Raw genomic sequence first — 24,028 nt, forward strand, 5'->3', positions numbered from 1 at the left:
CGGAGTTAAGTAGGACGGCCCAGCCTCGCTGCGGGTCCAGCAAGCGCTCTCAACTCCCAGAACTACAACTCCCAGCAGCTCCCGGGGCGCCGGGGCCGGCCGCCGCGACGCAGGCCAGACCAGGGCCCAGCCCGCCAGGCTCCCGAAGTGCCTTGCGCTGGCAGGCCCCGGCGCAGCGCCCGCCGGGACTTGTGGTTCGAACTTCAGGTGGGAGGGGGTGGGGCCGGGCATGGAGGCGGGCGGGGGCCGGGGGCGGGCGCAGGCCCCTCCCCCGTCACTTCCTGCCGGGCTGCGGGCGCCGGAGCGGCTCTTCAGCGTTTGCGCCGGCGGCCGCCGCGTCTGGCTCGGCTCCCCCTTTCCTCTGACCCCCGGCCCAGCGGCGCCCGCCTCCTCCGCGGCCACTCCGCCTCTCCCCACCCGCCGTTCCCTTCCTCCTCTCCCTTCTTCCTTCCTCCTTCCCCTCCACACCGGCCCCGTCGCCGCCGCCGCCCAGGACCGCCGGCCGGGGGACGAGCTCCGGGCAGTAGCCAGGTGAGGCGGCCGGGCCTGGCGGGGCCCGCGCGGGCGCCGCGGCCACGCGGAGGGGGGCGGCGGGTGGGGCGTAGGCCTCGGCGGGCCCGCGCGCCTGGCCTTCTTCCCCGGGCCTCTGTCCCGCCCGCGGGGCCTTCCTGGAGGAGGCGGGTCCTCCCGCGCCCCCCGTCTCGGGGCGCCCCGCGGCCTGGACCCCAGGCGCCCCAGCTCCTCCACCCCTTGCTGGGGCCAGAAACAGGTGCCACGCCGCCTTTCCTCATTCTTCCTCTCGCGCTGGGCTGCCGAAGTTATTCCTGGGGCGGGGGGTGGGGGTGGGAGTGCTCCCCGCTTCAAGTCCCAGAGCGCCTAAATCTCCCCAGCTGGATCTGGAGCTTAGTGGTTACGAGCACAGCCCAGGTGTCCCGACACGGGTACAAATCCCAGCGCTACTCCCTTCAGCAAGTCGCTTCAACTCTTTGTGTCTTGGTTGGAAAAAGGGGCGAATGCGGTTCCTGCCTCGTAACGCTGTTAAGGTTCCGTGAAATGGGGTGTGTGAAGCGCTTATCAGAGTGCCAGACCCACAGCGTGTCCCAATAAACCGTCTGCATAATTTACTAGCGTGATATTAAGGTATAACCTAATGGGTAAAGTGGAAAGAAGCTGACCTACCTACCCGTTTGGGTTTTCCTTGAGGCAGAGAGGGTTTAGCGTGCCCACCGCCCGCGCCGGGGCTTTGTTTTGGGTTCTTAACCTCTGAAAGAGACGTACGTTGAACTGGGACACCCTGTGAGAGGGCAGTCTGTAAAAGATGCTATTATTTCCATCTCCGCCGCCGAGCCAACTACGGGATTTCATCAGTTCCCTCGCTGTGAGCAACCTGTCTATTTTTCCTGCCGTCCTCCGGCTTCTTGTTGTCATTTCATGTCTGGGAAAGTTGCTGGCCGAAGCTTTCCTGGAGTTCAGCAGCCCTTTCCGGAGCCTTCGCTCAGTGCCGGGCTCTGGAGGCGGCGGTGGATGAAGCTGGAAAAAAGATGTCTGTCCTTTCTTGCACTACATCTCTAACTTCTAACTTTTTTTTTTTTTTCACTGCAGCTTTGCTTGTATTCCCTCCTTCCCTGTTGGCCAACTTTCCTTTTAAGCCCTTGCCCCACCTCCGTGTTGCAGTATTGCTTATGTGGAAGTTTTCTTCTTTTCCTGCGAAGATGTGTGCTTCGGTCTGTTCTGCCTCTGTTCTCTGGCTGTGGGGACGTTTCTAAGGTCACTCTTCCCTTCTGCTTGTAGCTTTAATTGTTTAGAGGGTGGAAATTGTTTAGGTGGTGGAAAGAGAGCTAATCGGGGGTTTTGATTGATTTTGGCCTTTCAGGAATCTGTGTGTGCCTACCAAGTATAAATTACATTGCTGCATGTTGAAGTAAAAACTAAAAATACAGTTGGATTGTAGAGGGAGCGGTTTACGTCCTTCTGGTGACAGGTGGGATTTTTATCCCAGCAACTTTAAAGATACGGAGTTCGTTTTAATTCTTTATGTAGTTGTAATGTGTACTTTTCACTAAAGGAAATGTGACTCATAGTGGTTCAAATTTACAAAAAAGTAGAGTGTATTTGCTCTACTGAATGATCCTTCTGTATCATAGGATTATTTTAGGTGGTAAATTTTTCCTTACTGAATTCAAGACTGTTTTGATTTACACCTGTCTCTCAATAACATGTAATGCAAAGTGGCCTCTCTGTCGTTGACATTTTCCTATAATTTTCCGACAGAGTCATTTCTGGTTTAAAATATTTGCTTGGATGACTCTTTAAAAATGCCTAAGAAACAGCTGTACAGGGGCATCTGGGTGGCTCAGTTGGTTAAGCATTGGACTCTCGATTCCAGCTCAGGTCTTCATCTCAGGGTTGTGATTCCGAGCCCCATGACGGGCTCTGTGCTGGGTGTGAAGCGTACTTAAAAAAAAAAAAGAAGAAGAAAGAGAAATATCTGTACAAGTATGTCTTCGGCCAAATCTGAAGTTGTTGTGGTTGATAAGTTTTTTCAATGTTTATTTTTGAGAGAGAGGGAGAGAGTGCGAACTGGGGGTAGCGGGGCAGAGAGAGAGGGAGACACAGAATCTGAAGCAGGCTCCAGGCTCTGAGCTGTCAGCACAGAGCCTGACGCGGGGCTCGAACTCGTGAACTGTGAGATCATGACCTGAGCCAAAGTCAGTTAACTGACTGAGCCACCCAGGGACCCTGATAACCTTGTTTAAACAACTTTTTATTGTGGAAAACATGCAAAAGTTGGATAACTATAGAGAATCCATGTACTGGTCCCTTAGCTTTGACAATAATTAACTTGTAGCCAAGGTCATATTGTTTCATGTAGTACCTACTCCCCCAAACTAGGTTATTTTGAAACAAATCCTAAATATCATATAATTTCACCAGATTGCCCCAGACTGTTAAAATTTCCTTTTAGTGAAATCATAGTTCTCATTTTGTTTATTGGACTTCTCATCTTTGTTTACACATGATTATCATACAGCAGAACCAGATTAGTTCTTGGTTCAGTGCTTATCCCACTCATCATGTCCAAAATATTGCCTTGCTTCTTTGTGTACAAAAGCAACAGTTCTTGAGCTATAATGGCTGTCATTGAAAAGGAGTCAGAAATACAGATATCCTAAACCTGTTTTCGTGGAGACCTGTTAAACCACTTTTAATGGAGAATAACTTTATGTCATAAACTACAGTTAATAATTCATAATGAAACTTTCAAAGTTTCTTTACCATTGCATAAATATGCTGCTATCACCTCAGGTTAAGAATTAAGCAAAGCATATTTGATTTCCAGATTCTCTTGTAGAATTAGTTTTAGTAAGTATGAATGAATTTCACAGCATAGATGGTCATAGTTTTTCTTTCTTGTCTGAAAAGAGATTTTTTTCCTAGATTGGAAGTTGACAGGAATATTGTGTTTGTAGTCGTTTCTTAATTTTCAAATTTCTGGTCATGGACCTGTCACAGTTTTTAGACCTGTAAAGTTGTAATTTCAATTGTGTATACTTAACTTTTGAGTGTGATCAGATGTAATGAAAATGGATGTTAGGTTTTACTTATTACAGTCTGGGAGATGGAGAGGGATGTAAAGAGCTCTTAAAATTAACTTAGGAAAAAATAATTTGGTAAGGAAAACATACTTTATTTTTAAAAAAATACTTAGTGCTTCCCAGGAGGCTAAAGTAAAACTTTTAAGTATTTGGAATTGTTACCATAAATACGGTTTCTTCAGACTTAAATTGCTCTCTTTTAAGATTTAGCCAGAAAACCCATTTATATACAGATTATTTTAAGTTGAGAAATGAGCATGACTCATAGAACTTTCTCCCCTCATTTTGGAAGGCAACCCATTAACATTATTCTGAGTGTAATCTTCAAACGGTGGCCTATACCGTGCTGCTTGGTCCAGTCCACCCTCAGTAAGACGATGAAGATACTTAATGTAGGAGTCTCAGAGTGGGTCTCTCCTGACTGGGCAACTTTCTCTCTCGCTCTTACTGGATGGAGTGAAAGTGAAATTCACCAGCATAAAAATGAAACTTTCATGAAAAAGACATCTTTCTGTTGGATGTCTTAAGTCATTTCGAGGGACCTTGTTTTTATGAGCCTTCAAACTGGATCATCTTATTTGCTGTCATACTTAGTGACACAGACTTGCTCAATTTGTGGAAATGTGCATTCTTCCCTCTCAAACGAGAGCTTTTGGCGTTGCTTTCTTTCTCTCAGAGTGGGACTCTGGAGGCTTCAGAAATGTTTAGAAAAGTTTATGACAGATTTGATTTCACACTAGACCTTTTGCTTCACACTAAACCTATAAAAGCTCATTTAAAATTTTAAGCTTTTGGTGACAGAGACATTTGTGGCTAAAATGCTTCTGGTGTAATTTTCTACATGAGCTTTTCCTTAAATAAAACCTCATTAAAATCAAGGTTTAGCATTTATGCTGTTCCAAGTTCTCTACGAATTAGAGATTGAACTAGAAGAAATGTTATTCACTATCCTTATTTCCCCCCAACATTTTATTATGAACATTTTCAAACATATAACAGCATTTAAAGAATTTTAGTGTACACCTCTGTATATACCACCTGTTTTCTGCCATTGACGTTTTACTAGTTTTATAATATCTTTCTCTTTGAAGTCATTAATCCATTTTATTTTTCTTTTTTTTAGAAGTTTTTGTTTTTTAATTTTGTAAAGTTTTATTTGTTTGAGTAATCTCTGCACCCAGTGTGGGACTTGAACTCGTGACCCCAAGAACAAGAGTTGCATGCTCTTCTGACTCAGCCAGCCAGGCACCCCTCCATTTTGTTTTTTCAGTACATTTCTTTCTTTCTTTTTTTTTTTTTAATGTTTTTTATTTTTATTTTTATTTATTTTTTAAATGTTTTTATTTATTTCTAGGAGAGAGAGAGAGACAGCGTGAGCAGGGGAGGGTCAGAGAGAGAGGGAATCACAGACTCTGAAACAGGCTCCAGGCTCTGAGCTGGCAGTCAGCACAGAGCCTGACGCGGGGCTCGAACCCACAAACCACGAGATCATGACCTAAGCGAAAGTCGGACGCTTAACCGACTAAGCCACCCAGGCGCCCCACAGTTAATTTTAAATCGAGACAATTCTAGACCTTTTAAAAGCCAAGAAGTTTGTTGATATTTTTTTCCAATTTTGTTCTGACTCCAGAATTTTTTGCTTTTTTTAAAGAAATGTTTAATGAGGGGCGCCTGGGTGGCTTAGTCGGTTAAGCGTCCGACTTTGACTTAGGTCATGATCTCGCGGTTCATGGGTTTGAGCCCTGCGTTGGGCTCTGTGCTGACTGCCAGCTCAGAGCCTGGAGCCTGTTTCCGAGTCTGTGTCTCCCTCTCTCTCTGACCCTCCCCTGCTCACGCTGTCTCTCTCTCTCCTAGAAATAAATAAAAAAATATTAAAAAAATGTTTAATGAATTTTTGCACCAGTGGGTGCTTATCTATGAATCAATTATTACTAATCTTGAATAATGTTGGCCACATTCTTTGTTCTTACCTGCGAGAAAGATAATAGGATTACAAATATATAGCTGTGTTGATCGTAACAAATGCCACTAGATGGATAACTTGGGTATCTGTTGTTCTAAACTAGGAAATCTTCCCAAAGAAAATTATTTATTATCTAAAAAATGGTAAAATGGGGAAATTATTGCAAAGAGCTTAATTTTTTTAAAATATTTACATTCCTATAGTAGTGGATAAGGTTGATGTGAAAGTAATTTATGTCACTGGGTAAAAGGAGGTAGAGATAGATTCTCCACAGACTTTATTATAGTTTCTGGAATTACACATGTTCATTTATTTGCCAAAGAAGTATATACAGGGGGTTCCTCCAAAGTATATTTACTGAAAGCAAAAGTGGGAAAGTCTATCCAAGAATTTGCTTTTGATTAAAAATTAGTCTTCTAAATATTAAATTTGTAGCCCATCTGCTTCTGTTTAATCTGGAATCTAATTTGGGGGAGAAGTGTGATGATTTTGTGAGTTTATAACAGTAATGGAACCAAACCAGGCTATTTTTTTTTTTTATAATATAGTACAGAGGTCATAATTGTTCTAGAAGATTTTTGTTATGTCTACCAGCCTACAAAGTCTAAAAAATATTTATTGAGGTGCCCTGGGGTCTTTGCCTTAAATGAAAATGATTGTTCATTAGATTGTCTCTATATTTGATGTAGCTTTAGAACTGGTTGCCCAGTGAGTGGGTTGATTTTAGTCAGCATGTTCTCTGTTCCCATTTAAAATGTTGTTTTACAAGTGGTGTGTAGTTATAAGCTTATATTTATAGATGTTTATGTGGCTGAGGACAGGATTAGTAAATTTGCTGGATAATAATACTTGCTACTATTTATTGAGCTCTTAACCGTGTGCTAGGTAGGTTAGGGTTACAGGATGAGGGTTACTTGATGCAAGAAAGGAATCTGAAGGGTCAGATTGAATTTAATAATATGAAAAGCTGCTGTTTATCTCTTCCTTTGTGCTGAGAGTTGAAGTAGATGCTTTATGTTGTACTTCTGATACTTGAAAACGTCTTTGCAGACACTGGTTCATAGTGGCTGAGAATACGGAGGCCTATCTAGGAGGCCCAGTAACTGGAGTGGGGTCCTGAGCTCTAGCCGTTGAACCTCCAGCCTTCGTCTCTAATTATGCTCAGGTGCTTTTTGTTTAGGATGATTTTTTCTGTGTGTCACAGTGCTTCACCATAGCTTGGATGATTTTTGTTCGCCAGAACTTAAGACCAATGTGAAAAAAGTCTGTATCGGTAATACTCTGTCTTTAAAATGAACCCTATTCGGGGCGCCTGGGTGGCTTAGTCGGTTAAGCGTCCGACTTTCGCTTAGGTCATGATCTCGCGGTTCGTGGGTTCGGGCCCCGCGTCGGGCTCTGTGCTGACTGCCAGCTCGGAGCCTGGAGCCTGTTTCAGTTTGTGATTCCCTCTCTCTCTGAACCTCCCCTGCTCACGCTGTCTCTCTCTCTCTCTCTCTCTCCTAGAAATAAATAAAAAACATTAAAAAAAAAATTTAAAATGAACCCTATTCATCATTCCCTTGAAATATTTGAAGACTTACAGTTTACTTTTGTTTGTTGTGATAGATTACTACAGTCAAACTAAAACTTTTAAGGTGATTCAGAGTTTGTGGGGTTGGGGTAACTACTTAGAAGTAAGTAAATGGGGAGGAGGATGTTTCATTAACCTATAGGAGGCTCTCCCCTAAATTATTTGCTATAATCATTCATGAAGTTTGCTAAAAATGATTTATGAACTGTAGACAAGGTTGTTAAGAAAATCAGTTTATTTTTTTTCATGTTTATTTATTTTGAGAGAGAGAGAGCAGGGGAGGGGCAGAGAGGGGGAGAGAGGGAATCCCATGCAAGCTTTGTGGGGCTCCATATTACAAACTGAACTGCAAGGTCACCACCTGAGCCAAAATCAAGAGTATGGATGCTTAACCGACTGAGCCCTAGGCACCCTGAACATCATTTTCTTTAAAATTATAATATTCTACTTTATTGGATATGAGTTAACTAAACTTCCAATTAACTTTATAGGGCTAGGTGGTTGTTGCCCTCTTTGCCTCGCAGCCATTTCTAACATCCATTTCCTCGCTGACACAGGGTATTGGGAGTATTTCATGTAACTTTCTGTTTGGTATTGAACTGCCTTTCTTTGAATTGCTGATCTCCTTGAATAGGAAGCGTCTCTGGTTCTCCACCCAGGCAGTAGTGGTCCCTTAGGGCTAGTTTTAAAAGTCTACCTCAGGGGCGCCTGGGTGGCTCAGTTGGTTAAGCGTCTGACTTTGGCTCAGGTCATGATCTCACAGTTCCTGGGTCAGGCTCCGTGCTGACAGCTAGCTCAGAGCCTGGAGCCTGTTTCAGATTCTGTATCTCTCTGACCCTTCCCTGCTCGTGCTCTCTCTCTGACTCTCAAAAATAAATAAAAAACATTAAAAAAAAATTTTTTTTAAATAAACGGCTACCTCAGTGAAATGAAACCTGTCCTTTAGATTTGGGGTTTTCATGAGATGCTGTGTGAATTTCCATTATGTGTTTCAACCTCAACCCAAGTGACCATGTAGTCTGTAATGACATACGTGTGTCTCATTAATCATGAAAAGGTGTTGGAAATGTGTCTTTGGGGATGAAGTGAGCACATGCTTCTTCTTAAATTGTCTATATCGGCTCCCCTCAGGCATGAGCTTTTTGATTTAACTAGATCTTGTCTGATTTTCTCACAGTTTTGCTTTCTGAGGTCCTTGCTTTCTATAGATTAAAATTAACTGAGGCATGAATTTTCTACTCTTGCAGATTCCACTCTGATACAAACAGGGCCATGTCTGCTGATGCCATTGTGATTTTGTACAAAATGCTAGGCCGCCCTTTCCTCTGTCAGAAAGAAGATAATTTATTTATATGTAATGATAAGTCTGATTATGCCTGGAGGCTTATGTTCTTTGTTGCACAATTTAACCAACCTGCTCATTGAAGCTCTGTGACCCTTCACCTAGATGACAGTCAAATAGAGTTTAGGTAAATAAGTTCCCTTTTGGTTTGTAGTATAGTGAACCTTTACTGTCTGGAACATTAAGAGTATGACTATTGCTGGGTACTGATTTTCCTGTTAACAGAATTGCCTGTTTAAGCACCAAACATAAAAAAAGAATAAAGTAAATGGGGGGGGGGGGTAAAGTTCTTTCTAATTTTGCTTTTTTTCCCTTAAATATTGAAAAAGTTTATTTCTTTAAAAAAATTTTTTTAAATGTTTTATTTAGAGAGCGCTCTTGGAGGGGGAGGGTGGACAGGGGGCTCGAAGTGGCACAGAGCCGCTATCAGCACAGAGCCCAATGTGGAGATTCATCTCACAATTGAGAGATCATGACCTGAGCCAAAGTCGGATGCTTAGCCAACTGAGCCACCTGGGTGCCGCAATAATGTGTTTTGAACGTGACTTATGTCATTTTATAATATCAGTTACAGCGTATCCTAAGAAAGTGATGTTTAACAGCTAACCTTGGCATGGAATATTATACTTTACAAGCATTTCACCTACATTATCAGTTAATCCACCCAAGAAGTACACAGTTATTATTTTATTAATCATATGAATTTGGTGGTGCTAACCCCATTTAATATATTAAAAGGTTGAAGTCTCTTACCCTATTAAATGAAGCATTTATCATCCAACTGAGCACCAGAGTTGGGACCCAAACTCAGATCTCCAGACAAATTTCCTTCCACCATATAGGAAACAGCCCAGTGCTAGCTGGTTTGCCCTCATTCCGAATCAGCATTTTGCAGCTAAGGGGTCTTTGTGTTCTTAGTGTCTTCTTTAGTTAGGAAGTGATGTGTTATTATAAATGATTTGTTGCTACAAGTTAAAGTGCCACTGTGAATTATTTATTTAAGTTTATGTTAGGTTCCAGGTTGTTCCTGTACAAATGTGAATTCCACAAGGAAGGGACTGTATCTTATTTGTGCAGTCCTTTCTCCCTGGTGCCTAGAATACTGCCTGCGAATAGGTGTTCAGTAATTGTTGAATAAATAAAGCAATGAATGTAATTCACTGTTTTGCATTCTAGTGTGTGTTCTTGAGTGGGAAAGAAAGAGTTGGGCTTAATCCCTGTCTTCTCTACCACTGCTTGGAGAGAGTAAGTGCTGTGTAGATACACTGGTAATAATCATGATGGTTTGGGATTATCATTTGAAAATGGTTGGGGGATTTCAAAAACTGAGTTTGCTCACAGGAGTGTGAATTTGGATGAGTGTCAGCTCTCCTTGTGTTGTGTAAGCATGTCTGAAATCCAAATGGTTGCATGCTGCTGTATTTCTCTCCCCTCCTCTTTTCTTGGCTGTAAAGTTGTTGGTGATGGTTTCTTACTGTTGTCATGATGTCTGATTCTAGCAGCTCCCTTTTTCCATTCTGATTTATTTATTTTATTCTAATTTTTTAAATTTCTGGGCTAAAAGACAGATACCCAAACCTAACCATAATGGTTCAGCACGGATAGACTTGAACTAAGGGGAGGCCTCCAGGAGCAAAAGGCATGGGCTCTCCAAGGTGGTCTTAGATCTCTCTCTGCGCTGCTCAGAAGCCTTCTTCAGTTTCCATTAATGCGAGTCTTGTGAATGGGTGAGATAATGGAGCAAGTTGTTAGTATAGTATACTATTTACAAAAGAACTTGAGTTGTTAAAATGCTGTAAAACAAAGTAGAGTTTATTTTATTTCTGAAGTTTTGGACAGTGAACAGCTACTTCCATCCTCTATTAAGCCCCAGTAGCAGTGAGGAATTGAAATGAATGAAATAACTTAATGTTGTAAAAATGCAAAGGGCGTCTCAAGGTAAGGAATTTTCTTTGTTACTGACTACAGTTGGCCCTTGAACAACATGGGTTTGAGCTGCATGTGTCCATTTATACGTGGACTTTTTTTTTTGATAAATACAGTATTGTATACATATTTTTCTTTTTATGATTTTGTTAATATTTTCTTTTCTCTAGCTTTATTGGAAGAATATTCTATACAATACATATAACATACAAAATACGTGTTAATCGACTGTTAATGTTGTCGGTAAGACTTCTGGTCAGCAGTTAGGCTACTAGTGAGTAAGTCTTTGGGGAGTGAAAAGTTCTGCGTGAATTTTCCACTGTGTATGGGGGGGTGTGTGGCACTCCTAACGCTCGTGTTGTTCAAGGGTCCCCCTGTTCTACCCTTTAAAAAGGAAGATACCTGTAGCTAAATCAGACCTAGAGACTGAGAATTAAACTCTTATGTCACCTGAAATCCAGTTCTAAAGAATGATTATGGTTTGGATTTATTCGAGCTAATGTGCTTTTTGTATTTTGCAATTTAATATAAAAATATTTATGTACTAAGTGCCTTTTTATAAAGTTGCTCTTGCACTTATATTTGTGTCACCAAGCATATGGTAAGGCTTTATGAACAGAATATTTGGGCAGTTTTTAAAAATCCGTAAGTTTAAATTTCAGGCTTGTGTGATCAGGCAGTATATGATGTCCAGTTTCTTTCTTTAAAATTAGTTTCGAGGTGTTCACAGCTCTCTTGTGGTCACGTCTCCACAAAGTACTCTTTACCCCGTTGGTGGTTGTATCTTGCCTGGATTCTACAGTGTGCTGCTTTAAGCCATGACATCATGCTTTCAGAAACTTCCCTACCTGTAAATTTTTGGTTTTCCCAAAATTTGAACAGTGTATTATCTTCGTTTTCAGAAATGATCTACTCTAGTAAATTATTATTGTTTCTTATTTTCTAGGAGTTTCCTAACCACATAACCTCTTAGAACTGAACCAAAACAGCGTTATTCCTGGAGCACCTCTTTTTAAGGTACACATAATTTGACACCATAATTTCAGGCCTGTTCTTAATTTAAGATTTTTGAACTCTTGAATGACTTGTGTGGAAAATGACTTTTATTTCTGGCTGTAATATTAGAGAAACAGAAGAAATTGCAGTTTGAATTTCTTTTTACTCTTGAGATTTAATTAGAAACTAAATGCAGGGAAGGTTGCTGGCTAGAATGGAAAGCCCTTTAGCCTGCACTGCCATATACTTTAAATGTTGAGACATGAAAGTTGACCACTAAAGCTGTCTTTTTTTTTTTTTTTTTGAGAGAGAGAGAGCGAGCGAGCAAGAGTGCCAGTAGGGAAAGGGCAGAGAGAGCTGGAGAGAGAGAGAGAACCCCAAGCAGGGTCCATGCTGTCAGCACAGAGCCCAGTACAAGGCTAGAACTCAGGAACCATGAGATCATGACCTTAGTTGAAGAGTCAGACACTAAACTGACCGAGCTACCCAGTCCCCCCTAAAGTTGTCATTAAACATAACTCAGTTGGTGAGCATCCTGATTTTAGTGGCTTTTGTAGTTTTGCCTTTGAATTTTCAGGTTGTTTATGTAAAACTTGGTTTTCAAACTTGTGGAAAGAATCCAGCATTGTTTTCTGTCATGAGATAGGATTATGAATCAGGTTCCATTTACTGGCTGCTTGTGATCATCTGGATCAAAAAGATGATACAGTTTTATGTCAGGGCACTGTGCCATTCACTGCACCTGCCAGGACTCCGTTTTGTTTTTAGCACTTCACCTCTGAGAGCTGAAAGCACATCATTATACCGGATCTCCAAGGTAGTGCTTAGTGGACAAGTTAAACCCAGCTTTCTTTGGGAATGAGGAAATGAGAGAAGTTGTACCAGGCTCAGTGAATGGATTTACACTGGGTTTATTTAATGCTTTTCTTTTCAAACAACAACAACAAAAACGGAATAACTGTTACCGTGCTTCAGGATTTCTTCATTGTTTCAGCTCTCAGATTGCTACAGCTGAGGCTTTGTCGAATCTCCTATTACAAAGTGTTCTGGGGAAACTGAGGCACTAAGCAGTGGATTGCCAAGAATTAGGTGGATAATTGCTATTTCATTTGAGAGTAGAACTGAAAGCCACAACTCAAGTTCGATCTGATTTAACATTGTTGTTTGCTACTTAGCAGCAAGGCTGGTTTCTTAGAAACTGGGTCTTGGCTCTGGTCTGTTTTGCATGAAGATGATGGTAAATGCAGTCGTGTTTCTAGGTAGATGGCACATAGTTACGGAGTACAATTTCCCTTTTCTGAAAGGAAAAGCCAGTTAACTTTATGTTGAACTAAGCCCCTTCTTATTTAAGAATAGGTCACAGAGTACTGCTCTTAGAAATCTGCAGCAAATCATGAATAGTTATTCATTTTGGTTGCTTTAAAACATTTTTCTGTTTCTATAAGTTTAGATTCTAAAAGCCATTTCCATGTTTACAAGAAATGTTATTTGACTTTAGTTATTTTTAAGAATTCCTCCTAGGGAATGGAGGAGAGGAGCTTGATAAGGTTTCAAAGCGAGGAAAAAAGTAAGGTTTGCAGCTTATTCAGCTGCAGAGGTAAAGTTTTTTTTCCATTTTAGTAGACAGTTGTGATGGTTTTTCTAGGATGAACAATTGAGAATGAATTCTCTTTTAGGACGTGTTTCTTTAAATGGACCACCCAGTGGTTACATTTGTGTGGAAAGAAAATCCTCCACTTCCCACTTGGCACTGAGCCAAGTGGGAGACAGGGGCCACATTCAGTCACTTGGATGCAAAGATCTCCAACAGCCTGGGTTGTTTCCAGGCATTATTTTTGGCTGATTTTATTGTCCTGCGAGTGATTGTGCCTCCTCAGGGCTACTTGTCCTGTCTTTCTTTTGAGCACCAAGTACATAGTGGTCTGTTTTGTTTTGTTTTTCCCTCTGTCTTAAGTAGTTGGGTCATATTTCTTTTAAAGAACCTTTTAATTATTGGGTAATTTGATATATGGGCCTGCTATGGGATATTATTTGCTTGATGTTGCTGTTATCTTTTTAGAATTGATTATGTAGGAGTATAGTGATTGCCATGTTTCTGTTTTTGCAGCTGCTCTTGCCTGCAGGTGCTTGGATGATATTTGGAGTCAATGAATTGCTGTTCTGGGGATCAGAGCAGGGATGGGGGGTGACGGCAGGGAGGTGGGGTGAGTTTATTTGTAGAAAACATACGACTGCATTGCATTTTCTAAGATGTGTCCACAAAGGATCTTGGAAATAACTGTTGAGTTTAAAGGAATAACGTGGGCACTTTAGATGTATTTCAAGGCTATTGTAGACAAAGTGGTTTACTCCTTAACTTTTTTTATTATTGTTGACAAAGTTTCTCAGAGAGTGGAACCTTTCAAAACCTAAAGAACACATCAATAGGTTTACAGTTGGTTGCTTAAAGATCCCTTTTTGTGCCTTTGAGGAAAAGTTTAATTTGCCGTATAAGGGGGTTCACATGTAGTAGATGCTTAATAAATTTTGTTGAATGTTGAATAAATATACTATTCTAAAATGGCTGTTCCTACAGCTAATGTTTTATCATGGCAGGGAACTGGAGTACGGTTGTATTTGTGTGCCCATGCCACGTAAGATTTGAGGTAGGACTTTGAAGGAAGAGGTATTTACGGAAATGTTTGTGGCTATCTTAAAAGCTTGTCCAGAATTGGGATGATTTCTTTTTCGTTTTTCTTTCTTTCACACACCTTGTTTGGAAACATCACTTATTGCAAAGGGGAATGATGTGTTGAACACAAAAGTAAAGTCATGTATTACTGTAGCTACAAATTGGATATTAAAAATGATGTTCCTCCATAATTGCTGAAGTAGTTGTTTCATATTACAGCGATTTAACAATCTGGTAGTTGAAAGTAAGACTAAGCACTCTTGCAGATAGTTCTGTAAACTGTTTCTAGAAGGATCAACCTTCTTGTGTATTAAACAGATCACTCAGTGCATTCGCTATGGCCTAGTCTTAGTAAATCAGTGCTGTGTGAGGAATTTGCATTTGTGCCTGATCACTTTTTAGCATGTTGTATATAATCTCTTTTTTAAGTTTATTCATTTATTTTGAAAGAGAGAGTGAGAGCGTGCGTGTGAGCAGGGGAGAGGCAGAGAGAAAAAGAGAAAGAGAACCTCAGGCAGGACCAGCGCTGTCAGCACAGAACCCCATGAGGGGCTCAGTCTGATAGTTGGTGAGACCATGACCTGAGCCACCCAGGCGCCCCACATGTGTATAATTTAAAAAAAATGCTTTTGTAGTATTCATGTGCCCTTATTCCCCTTGCCTACTACCCATTAAAAAGTACTTGACACTTGTAAAAAGGAAGCTGCCAGCCAAAGTGGGACTCTTTATTTTTATGAGAAGACTTTTGTATCACCAAGCTGAATTTGGGACTTGCGGGGAGTTGGAATTATTGAGTCTTTTTAAAAAGAAGGTACCCGTAACTCTGCCCTATCACTTCTCTGTGTTACAGTGCTTATTATTTTTGCTAGATAAATATAAGGATTTGAGAATATGATGAGCATATTTTCCTGAGTTGATGTCTGCAGCTCTTCAAATAAGAGAAGCCAGGAGATTAAAGGCCCTCATCTGTGCTGGAAGCAGGGAAAGAGCAGCACAGCACAGGCCTAACAGTTAAAGGTGTTTCCAGAGCTGGGGAAACTGAAGTTTTGGTGTTTTCGATTTTCAGCTTAATTTTATGGTGTGTAAAATATTGTTCTTTTATAAGAAGACTGACAAATCACTTTAATCTCTTTTGGGTCCCTAATTTATGTGGTGGAAAGTAATCTTTAAAGATAGGCTCAGAAGAAAAGACAGGTTTTCATTTAAGGTTTTAATCTTTAGGGCAGAGTACTGGACAGCAACAGGTTCTAAATTTATACAGAAGTAGTATCTCCAGAATTCCATGATTCCACTAAATGCTGCTGTGAGCCATATAATTAGCAGTAGTGAGAAGCTTTATTTGTTCAGATTACGTGGGTAAATAGTATATTTTAAACTATGTGAGCTGCCTGGCTTCTCTTTGGGAGAGGAGCATCTGTTTGGGTAAAATATTAGCCTAAAAAATTTTTAGAGCCTTTTGAGATGAAAAGGGGATTTTCTTTTCCTAAGAATATAAGCAGTTTATTAAATTAGTAACACTTTATTTTGTGGGTTGGTATATGTGTACTCGAAATCACATCCCTGGCCCCTCTGTCCCTCATCTCGTCCTCCAGCTGTGACAGCCAGGCAGCGTCTCCAGACCTTGTACGATGTCTTTGGGGAACAGAATTGTCACCTCTTTAGAACCACTACATTAGGTTCTCTTTTCAGACTTGAAGGTACATAGAAGTGTTCATGTGCTAATGAGTACTGTTTGTTGAATTTTTGTATTGGTCATGGTAGAAATTAAAAATTTATAAAGTACACGGTCTTAATAGGGTTTTAGGAAATTTCTATTTGCAGTTTTGAACTACTTGTTTCAACCAGTTATTATGAAGATACAATGTCAGGTGAACGTGAGGTTAACATTTTGGGGGCAGTCTTAATTAAAGACCATTTGTTCCCTTTTTCAAACTCCAGAAAATCTCTGTGTTTATGTCTGTGACTGGAGATGTTGGTTGTGGGCCTACTGTAGACAGCATTAGCCAAAACAGATCCCTTTGCCTCCCCCCCCCCAAATTTATTTTATTTTATTTATTTTTATCTTAAAAAATTTTTTTTTGAAAAATTTATTTCTCAGAGTTAGAGAGACAGGGTGAGCAGGGGAGGGTCAGAGAGAGAGGGAGACACAGAATCTGAAACAGGCTCCAGGCTCTGAGCTGGCAGTCAGCACAGAGCCCAACGCGGGGCTCAAACCCACGAACCGCAAACCGAAGTCAGATGCTTAGCCGAAGCCGAAGTCGGACGCTTAACCGACTGAGCCACCCAGGTGTCCCCCACCCTTTCTAAATTTAGTTCATTTATTCAGTCTCCTGCTCTGAGAGCCACCCAGGGCAGGTTGGGTTGCTGCTTATGGGACACAGGTAGGCTCTGGAGCAGACTCTTTGCTTTTTGACTTACTTTTTAAACATTTTTTAAAAATTTTTTTAAAAATGTTTTATTTATTTCTAGGAGAGAGAGAGAGAGAGACAGCATGAGCAGGAGAGGGTCAGAGAGAGAGGGAGCCACAGACTCTGAAACAGGCTCCAGGCTCTGAGCTGGCAGTCAGCACAGAGCCCAACGTGGGGCCCGAACCCACGAACTGCGAGATCATGACCTAAGCGAAAGTCGGACGCTTAACCAACTAAGCTACCCAGGCGCCCCGCTTTTGACTTACTTTTGACCTGTAATCAGTGGTTGGTGTTGTGAAGCTGTGAGCACACTATAAATTATTTTGGGAAGGGTGGGGGAGGGAGAAAAATGCCATCGAGATGAAGTGTAGAAAGAGGGAGCAAGTGGGAGTGGAGGTGGGGGGCATTGAGAGAGAAATATTTCTATTTTGACGACTGAAGGAAAAAAATCAGAATAATGACACCAGGTCCTAGTTGATTACTGGTTGGTTCTGGACTTGTTTCTTGACATTGGCAACTTGTCTGCCAGGACAGTTATCTATTATCTAGTCTTTGGTGGACCCCCTCTGTCACTGTGTTCAGACTCCAAAAGTAAACAAGGAACAACTGTAGTATGGGGGATTTTTGTGAACAAGGTGGTGCTTGGGTCTCTATAACCAAAGTCACATTTCAGCTGAGGTATTTGGGTTGTTGTTTTCAGTTTTGCAGTTCTTTTTGCTCTCGGCAAGAGAGAATGTGCCAGAACTTCTCAAGTAACTTAATTGCTGTGGTCCTTCATTTCTTTCTAAAGGTCCAGCTTTAATTAAAAATCATCTTGAGACTTTAAAAAAAATATTCAAGTAACACTCTGTAATAGAACTTTTGATTTGCTTACTGGTTTCTGTTTTGATGCCTCTTTCTACTCTGTTGCTACTGGTTATTTTTGATTACTTTTGACTTGCTTAAACATTTTCAGCTTTTTGAAGGATGGCTGTGAATGTAAGCAGAACTATCCTTATTTTTGACTTAGAAGGAAATTTAAATGTATTTAGAAGTAATGCCTTTGAAACTTAGAAGATGAAGTAAAGCATCTACTCTGCTTCCCGGGTCCCACTCCCCAGCCACACCAGTGAAATGACCAATCTGAAATCTGTTCCTCTCTTCTTCCTCTTCTCCACTTTTGCTTTTAATAGTACAAAGGCTATAGAATGTTCTTTACTATTCAGATGATTTCTCAGGATCTTGCATATTAATGTAGATGTAACATTTTTGTTTGGGGTCTGTACCTTAATGAGACCATCTCGAAAACAAATAGATCTTTGTTATCACGAGGAAAAAGCAGCAGCAAAAGTGAGAAACTCTTCTCTTCAGTGAGCTTACAGGAAAACTCTAAGAGTACCAGTCTGAGCACATGGCCCATCTATGGAAGCAGGGTTTACATTCACCCATTAAATGGTCTTACAAACCTGGTTTGCTTTCAGCTTGTTACAATTTTGAGGCCAGAAACCTTTCTTTACCATATCCTATATGGTATGGAAAACCTCTCCGTATTTTTTAATTTGCCTTTTTGAATATAAGCTGTAGTTCACAGTTCTTAATATTCAGTATTGAATGTCATTTCACCCTACTGATTCTCTTTATAAGATGAACACGCAGAACATATGGGTATTGTACGTTCTTTAAAAGCACTGTGAGGAAGTCACAAGGCCAGGAACCTCACTGTATACCAAGGAGGGAAACACTTCTAATACATCAACATAGGTACAGGCCAAACGGGACTAATTTCATTCTTGAATAGGTGACACCAATTTTTACTGAATATTGGCGATTACATATCTCCTCTATAATTTACCTTTTTATTTTCTTTCCCTTACAACTTTTAGGTAGAACTTTAGACTTCATAGCACTGAATTAACCTGCACTGAAAGCTGTTTACCTGCAGTTGTTCACTTTTGTTGAAAGTGACCATGTCTCAAGTTCAAGTGCAAGTTCAGAACCCATCTGCTGCTCTATCAGGGAGCCAAATACTGAACAAGAACCAGTCTCTTCTCTCACAGCCTTTGATGAGTATTCCTTCTACTGCTAGCTCTCTGCCCTCTGAAAATGCAGGTAGACCTATTCAAAACTCTGCTTTACCCTCTGCATCTATTACACCCGCCAGTGCAGCTGCAGGTAAGCGTTATGAACCCAAGTGTCTGCTTTTTCAAATGTTTTTTTAGCCTGTTTTCTGGTCTGATAAGTACACTGCAGATGTAGGGAGCTCTCACATTACCTTCAAGAAGCAGAAGAAAATGTTATCATCCATGCTTCTTTTTTCCAGATATTAAACACTGGTTGTATATTGGGTTGATGGAGGCCTGAGTTGACAGACCGCTTCAAAGTGTAAGAAAGAGAATTGAAAAGTAAACTATAAAACCTAGCTTATTATAAAGTGGTGCCCAGCAGAAAGAATTGAATAGTAAATACCAGTCTGGATATTTGCTATTGTATGGGAAAATTCTGCTTTAAAAATTATTTCCCAGAATTGACCAAGAATTCTTGTATGTGTAAGCCTCCATTTTATATAACTCTAAGAATACATCCCAAGCAAGGGAGCAGCCACATTTACTGGAAAGCCAGAGAGGATTGGCATTTGTTAGTTTTTGTTTTGAACAGCTGAGTTTAAGTTGAGATTCCAGAGGTGGTTTCAGAAATCACAGTGAAGACCAATTAGAAATTGAACACTGAAGCAGAGAGCTTTAAAGAGGAAATAAGTCAGAAGCATTTAAATCTGATTATTAAGAAAATAAAAATGAACTAAATGTGCTTGTTGATGGGGCGCCTGGCTGGCTCAGTTGGTGGAGCATGTGACCCTTGATCTTGGTCATGAGTTCAGGCCCTACACTGGATGTAGAGATTACTTTAAACTTAAAAAAAAAAAGTAAATAAATGTGCTCATCCGTGAGAAAAGACTTGAAACACCTGAAAAATAAACAAACCTGAAAACAAATATTCTGCTTCCCAACCCTCTCTGCAAAGTGCCAAAAACAATTAAATGGCCTGTCAGGATGAGTGTCTCCATACCAGAGTCACCTTCTAACAGATCATTCAACCCCTTGTGTCTGACAGTTTCCCTTGCACTTCCTCCTCCACTTCTCATTTCCTTTATCAGTCTGTTCTTAGAGTGTTGGCTCACCCCACTCTCAGCTGCCTGACATCTGTCACACTGCCTCTAGATGTCCTTGGATTGGCTCACCCGCACTCTTGACTGGTCATAATACCCTAAGAATTCAGTTTTCCTCACATTTGCTGTCGCAGACCTTCTGAAAAGGAAATGTCATAGACTGTCTCAGTCTTTTGTGATTTACTGCTTTTTCTTCTAATGTGTTCTTATATCCACGTCCTAGTGCTGTGCCCACCACGGCCGTTTTATTTTACTTGTGTAATTCTCAGAAGTAAATAAGGTCTGAGGACGGCAGCATCTGAGGTCAGGGTAGGGGATGCCCCAGGAATGAGATGCTAGCTGTGTAGAAAACAACAGTCATTGTTTCAGAGATGGTATTGGCATGTTGAGTTTTGTGAAATAACGAACAGGGTACAGCTGACAGCTGTTGTGGGAACCAGTGTGTCTGTGCTCAAAAGACCTCCTTGTTATTCCCTTGGTTGGTTATAATACCAGTGCAGCATCTGATTTCAAATCTTGCTTGCCTGCCGTGGGTTAGTTATTCCCCTGACTTCTGTTCTCTCCTTGGAAGACATGCCCCCTCCTAGGTTACCTGGCTTCAGCTGGTCCCAAGAAGACCCCAGCTGTGTCTTCAGGCAGGTGTCCCCTCGTGGTTTGCAGTTGTGCGTCACTGCTCCTCTGAATCCTTAGACCTTCCGTTTTCCCCTCTTCTTTTGTGGCCCTGGGAGAGCAGCAGTTCTGTATACTGCTAGTTGACTTTATTGCTCTTACGTTATTTTTCAGTTCCTTCTAGTATGGCACACCCCAAAGAGAAAACCCCAATGTGTCTTGTGAATGAGTTAGCCCGTTTCAACAAGATTCAGCCTGAGTATAAGCTTTTGCGTGAGCAAGGTCCAGCTCACTGTAAGGTAAATATTGTCCGTACTGCTTGTGCATTTATAACCCACCAGGAATGTTTTCTCTTTTTATGCTGCTCCAAGTGGTGCTGTGGTTCAGAATATGTATTTCCAAACCACTGAGGCTGTCTTCAAGAGATGCCAGAGTATAGATTTTTGGCAAGTCGCTTCTCTTCATCTTTGCAGAATGGGTCAAAGAAAAGATATGCTTCTTTTTGGGAACTCCAATCAGTGTGTGGTTTTGTTTAGGATTCTAAGTAGAGACAATTCCCAAGCCCCTGTGAATGATTTCCTGTGAATTTTCCAGGCTCTGGGCCTCCTGGCTGCGGCCTGCCTCTGGCTCCTTTCCTGCTTGTTCTCACATGTATCTTAGACTCTGCAGGGAGAGGAGGGGGACAGGAAATCCTTTTTGCCACTTGTTAGCCAGCCAGGTAAAAGGTTTGAAAATGAGAGGTAGAAATTAGTCTCAAGTGAGTCAGTCCTTTGGAACGTCTCTGACTTCACTTATCCTTGTCCTTCCTCTTATCTTAGAGAATGGAAGACTGACTGTAATTTAAATTTTTTACTGTTTGTTATTTAGGAATTCAGTCTTTGAGCTTGTTTGATAATGTAAATCCTGGAACTTAAATGTGTGCATATCTGGCTTTATCTTTGCAGCTGCACTGTGAGAGAGGGTGTGGTATGAGAGAAGGAATCTGGCCTCCTATTTCTGATCTTAGCCTTGCAGTAAACATAATATAATTAAGGATGAGTTATTGGTTTCTTTATGCCTTATTTTTCTTGACATGCAAACTTCAGGCCTTGAATGATGTCAAGTTTCTCTTATAATTTGACTAAAAGTATCATCAGCCACAATCCTAAATAGGTACTGTAATGTGGTTAGGTGAGCAACCTTTGGTGCCAGGCAGATCTGGGTTTAAATCAAGCTGTGTGACCTTGGGCAAGTTACTGGTTTTTTTTGAACCTCCGTTTCCTCATCTGTAACATGGGGATACTACCTATCCAAATGGGTCTGCTGTGACAATTAAATGAGAGAATATATGTTAAAGTGTGGAGCACAATGCCTGACAATTAGTAGATGCTTGAGAGATGGTAGCTATTAATGCATTTAAGAAACACAGAAAATTCTACTCACATGAAGCTAGTTTTAACATTATTCTAAAGCATAATGATATTTGAAAGGTTTCTATAATTTTGAAAGACAATTAGTGATTTCCTGTAACTTCTGTTTCTCCTACAGGATTTTTTTTTGCAGACCTTAACTTTGGGATTCCCTTTTATTAACTGTTTTTGGTATTTTTTGAAATATGTACTTTCTCACCTAACCTTTTAGTGGTCCTTTAGGTAATTTGGCTGTAACTGCACTTTTATTTACAAGTTGTTCAAAGAGGAAAAGTTATTCCCTCGTAGGTGACTCTTAGACTATTTATTTAAAAACAAGTGGTCTGGTGTACTTTCAGTTCTATTAAAACCAGGATTCTAACCTTGTTACCAACCCTCCACACAGAAAGGCAGCAGAGAGGCAACAGCGCTGATGGGAAAGTCCTGGAGAAAGGCAAAACTGTTAATAAAATTAACGATTTTTTGTTTTTTAGCTTTTTCCCTTTAAATGTCTTTCCACGAAAGGATCACGAAAATGCCCCAGGGATTGCACAGCGTGGACTTCTACTGTTTGGCTGTTAGGCCAGCCAGGATTTTCAGTCCATGCTCTTGGTGCCTAAATGAATAACCTTGTGAACTGCAGCATAAACACAGGGGATCCCTAGTCGTCCCACTGGGGTGAAGGATTCTTGAATTTTCCCCCTTCAGTGGAAGCTGTGTACTGAGGGAATCCTGAAGTTAAGACCTACAATAAAAATCAACTGTGAACGCTCATCGCGCCCATCCCTTTAGGCACTAAATTTAAAGGATCTGGACCTATTCAGAGGAGCCCAGTCACACTAATGTTTCTATTTGCGAATGAAACAGTGATATCCAGTCATTTAAAAAAAAGCAGAAAAACAAAAGCTTCAGTTGGTTTTGCTAAATTCCTGAGTGAATCTCAGACTTTGCAGTGCACCAGAATCACTAGGGGAGCTTATTAGAGATGCACTTGCTGGAGTGTGTATTTGGGTTACCTTTATACTTAAAAAGGAATAAAGAGGCTTGCCATTGTCAGCATTTGCTGAGGACAAAATCAGCTGTTTTGGATGCCTTGTTGAGTTCAGAAATGTTTCTAGATCTTTGCTTGCTATGGATTGGATTTTATTCTCAAAGAGGAGACAGTGTCTGAATAGTATAGTCTTAGGAAAATAGAAGGCAACATTTTAGAGCCTGGCTGACGTTCCCAAATTTATTCAAGTTTTTCTCCTGCTGGGGTTGTTTTCAGACAAGAGACCATAAACATGAGAACGTCAAAACAAACGTCTTAATTTACATGAGATACTACTATGTATCTAAACCAAGTTTGCTAAATTTCTTCCTTGAGAAGTAATTGGAAGACAATTTCTATGTGGAAATGACTTCCAAATAATCAGTATCTAATATTTTAATATATAGGAAAACATTTTTTAACGTCTGTACTTACCTCCATTTTTCAAAGCATAGCTTTGTCAGAGTGTTGTTCAATGCCAGTCAATGATATATATACACACACACACATATCATTGTGTTTATAAAAACAACAAAAAATGGGAATTACGGAATAAATTGCCAAGATAATGACCAGGCCTTTTAAACCATGACCATAAAAAATGTTCAAGGTCCAAGTGACATATTATAATCAACATCAGGTATCATGAATTGAGAGCTCACAATTTTCATTTGTAGGTGTTTACAGTACAGCTAACCCTTGGAGATCAGCACTGGGAAGCTGAAGGAACTAGTATTAAAAAAGCCCAGCACACAGCTGCTGCCAGAGCTTTGGAAGAAACAAAATTTCCTAAACCCATAGTCCGCCCTTTTCGTAGCGAAGGAAGGAATCCAGGTATTATGCGTGGGCCAAGACAGGTTCCTTTCAAAAGTGTGTGTAGAGGTACCCATTTAGTATGTGTGTGCATTCTTTCATAACTAACTTGTTGATTTTGAAAGCACGGTTTCTACACTACCAGTGGCAAACACTTATCTTTCTAGAATCCTTAACCATACTCTAAAGCATGGTTCCCAGTCTCTGGTTCCTTGATCCCTGAGGGTCTAGAAGGAAGGTCCTGAGAGGTGGGGTGTCACCAAACAATTTCGAAGAGTTCAGAGAAGCCTAGTGAAAATGCATTTAGCCCCTCTGTAAAGTTGTACAGATTGCCAAGATTGTAGGCCTTAGCTGGAATCACTTCAACCCAGTGTGGAAATACCAATTATAACATGTTGATCAGAAAAGCAGATTGTCATTTACACATCTCCTGGTCATCAAAAAGAATGAGAAAATTACTTAAATATTTGTTACTTACTTAAATACTATTAGTAGATAACATCTCTTCAAACAAGGGACTGATCTTCAAATAAGGGACCGAAGCAGGGGGAAGACTAATAAAGAAGAGCTTCTG

At 40.8% G+C, this 24,028-nt stretch overlaps 1 protein-coding gene across 7 annotated transcripts in view; it reads left to right on the plus strand.

The window, feature by feature from the left end:
- The first annotated feature begins 297 nt into the window (after nucleotides 1–297).
- Nucleotides 298–24,028, plus strand: part of STAU1 (staufen double-stranded RNA binding protein 1) — a 67,656-nt gene continuing 43,925 nt past the window's right edge. For 3 of the 7 annotated variants that reach the window (XR_005528012.1, XM_039229997.1, XM_039229999.1), the window contains exons 1-5: nucleotides 298–531; nucleotides 11,344–11,414; nucleotides 18,335–18,623; nucleotides 20,398–20,522; nucleotides 23,319–23,475. Coding sequence is in view for 3 of the 7 variants with exons in the window: in XM_039229997.1 (XP_039085928.1) it covers nucleotides 18,419–18,623; nucleotides 20,398–20,522; nucleotides 23,319–23,475 (487 nt within the window). In the remaining 4 variants the exon portion in view is untranslated. Of the gene's footprint in view, nucleotides 532–9,656; nucleotides 9,717–11,343; nucleotides 11,415–18,334; nucleotides 18,624–20,397; nucleotides 20,523–23,318; nucleotides 23,476–24,028 lie in introns of those variants that run through there. The other 4 variants (XM_039229998.1, XM_039230000.1, XM_039230001.1 and 1 more) reach the window with 4 other exon arrangements.

Source organism: Hyaena hyaena, unplaced genomic scaffold (genome assembly GCF_003009895.1).
Source record: "Hyaena hyaena isolate Hyena2069 unplaced genomic scaffold, ASM300989v1 scaffold_42, whole genome shotgun sequence".
Classification (NCBI taxonomy): Eukaryota; Metazoa; Chordata; class Mammalia; order Carnivora; family Hyaenidae; genus Hyaena; species Hyaena hyaena.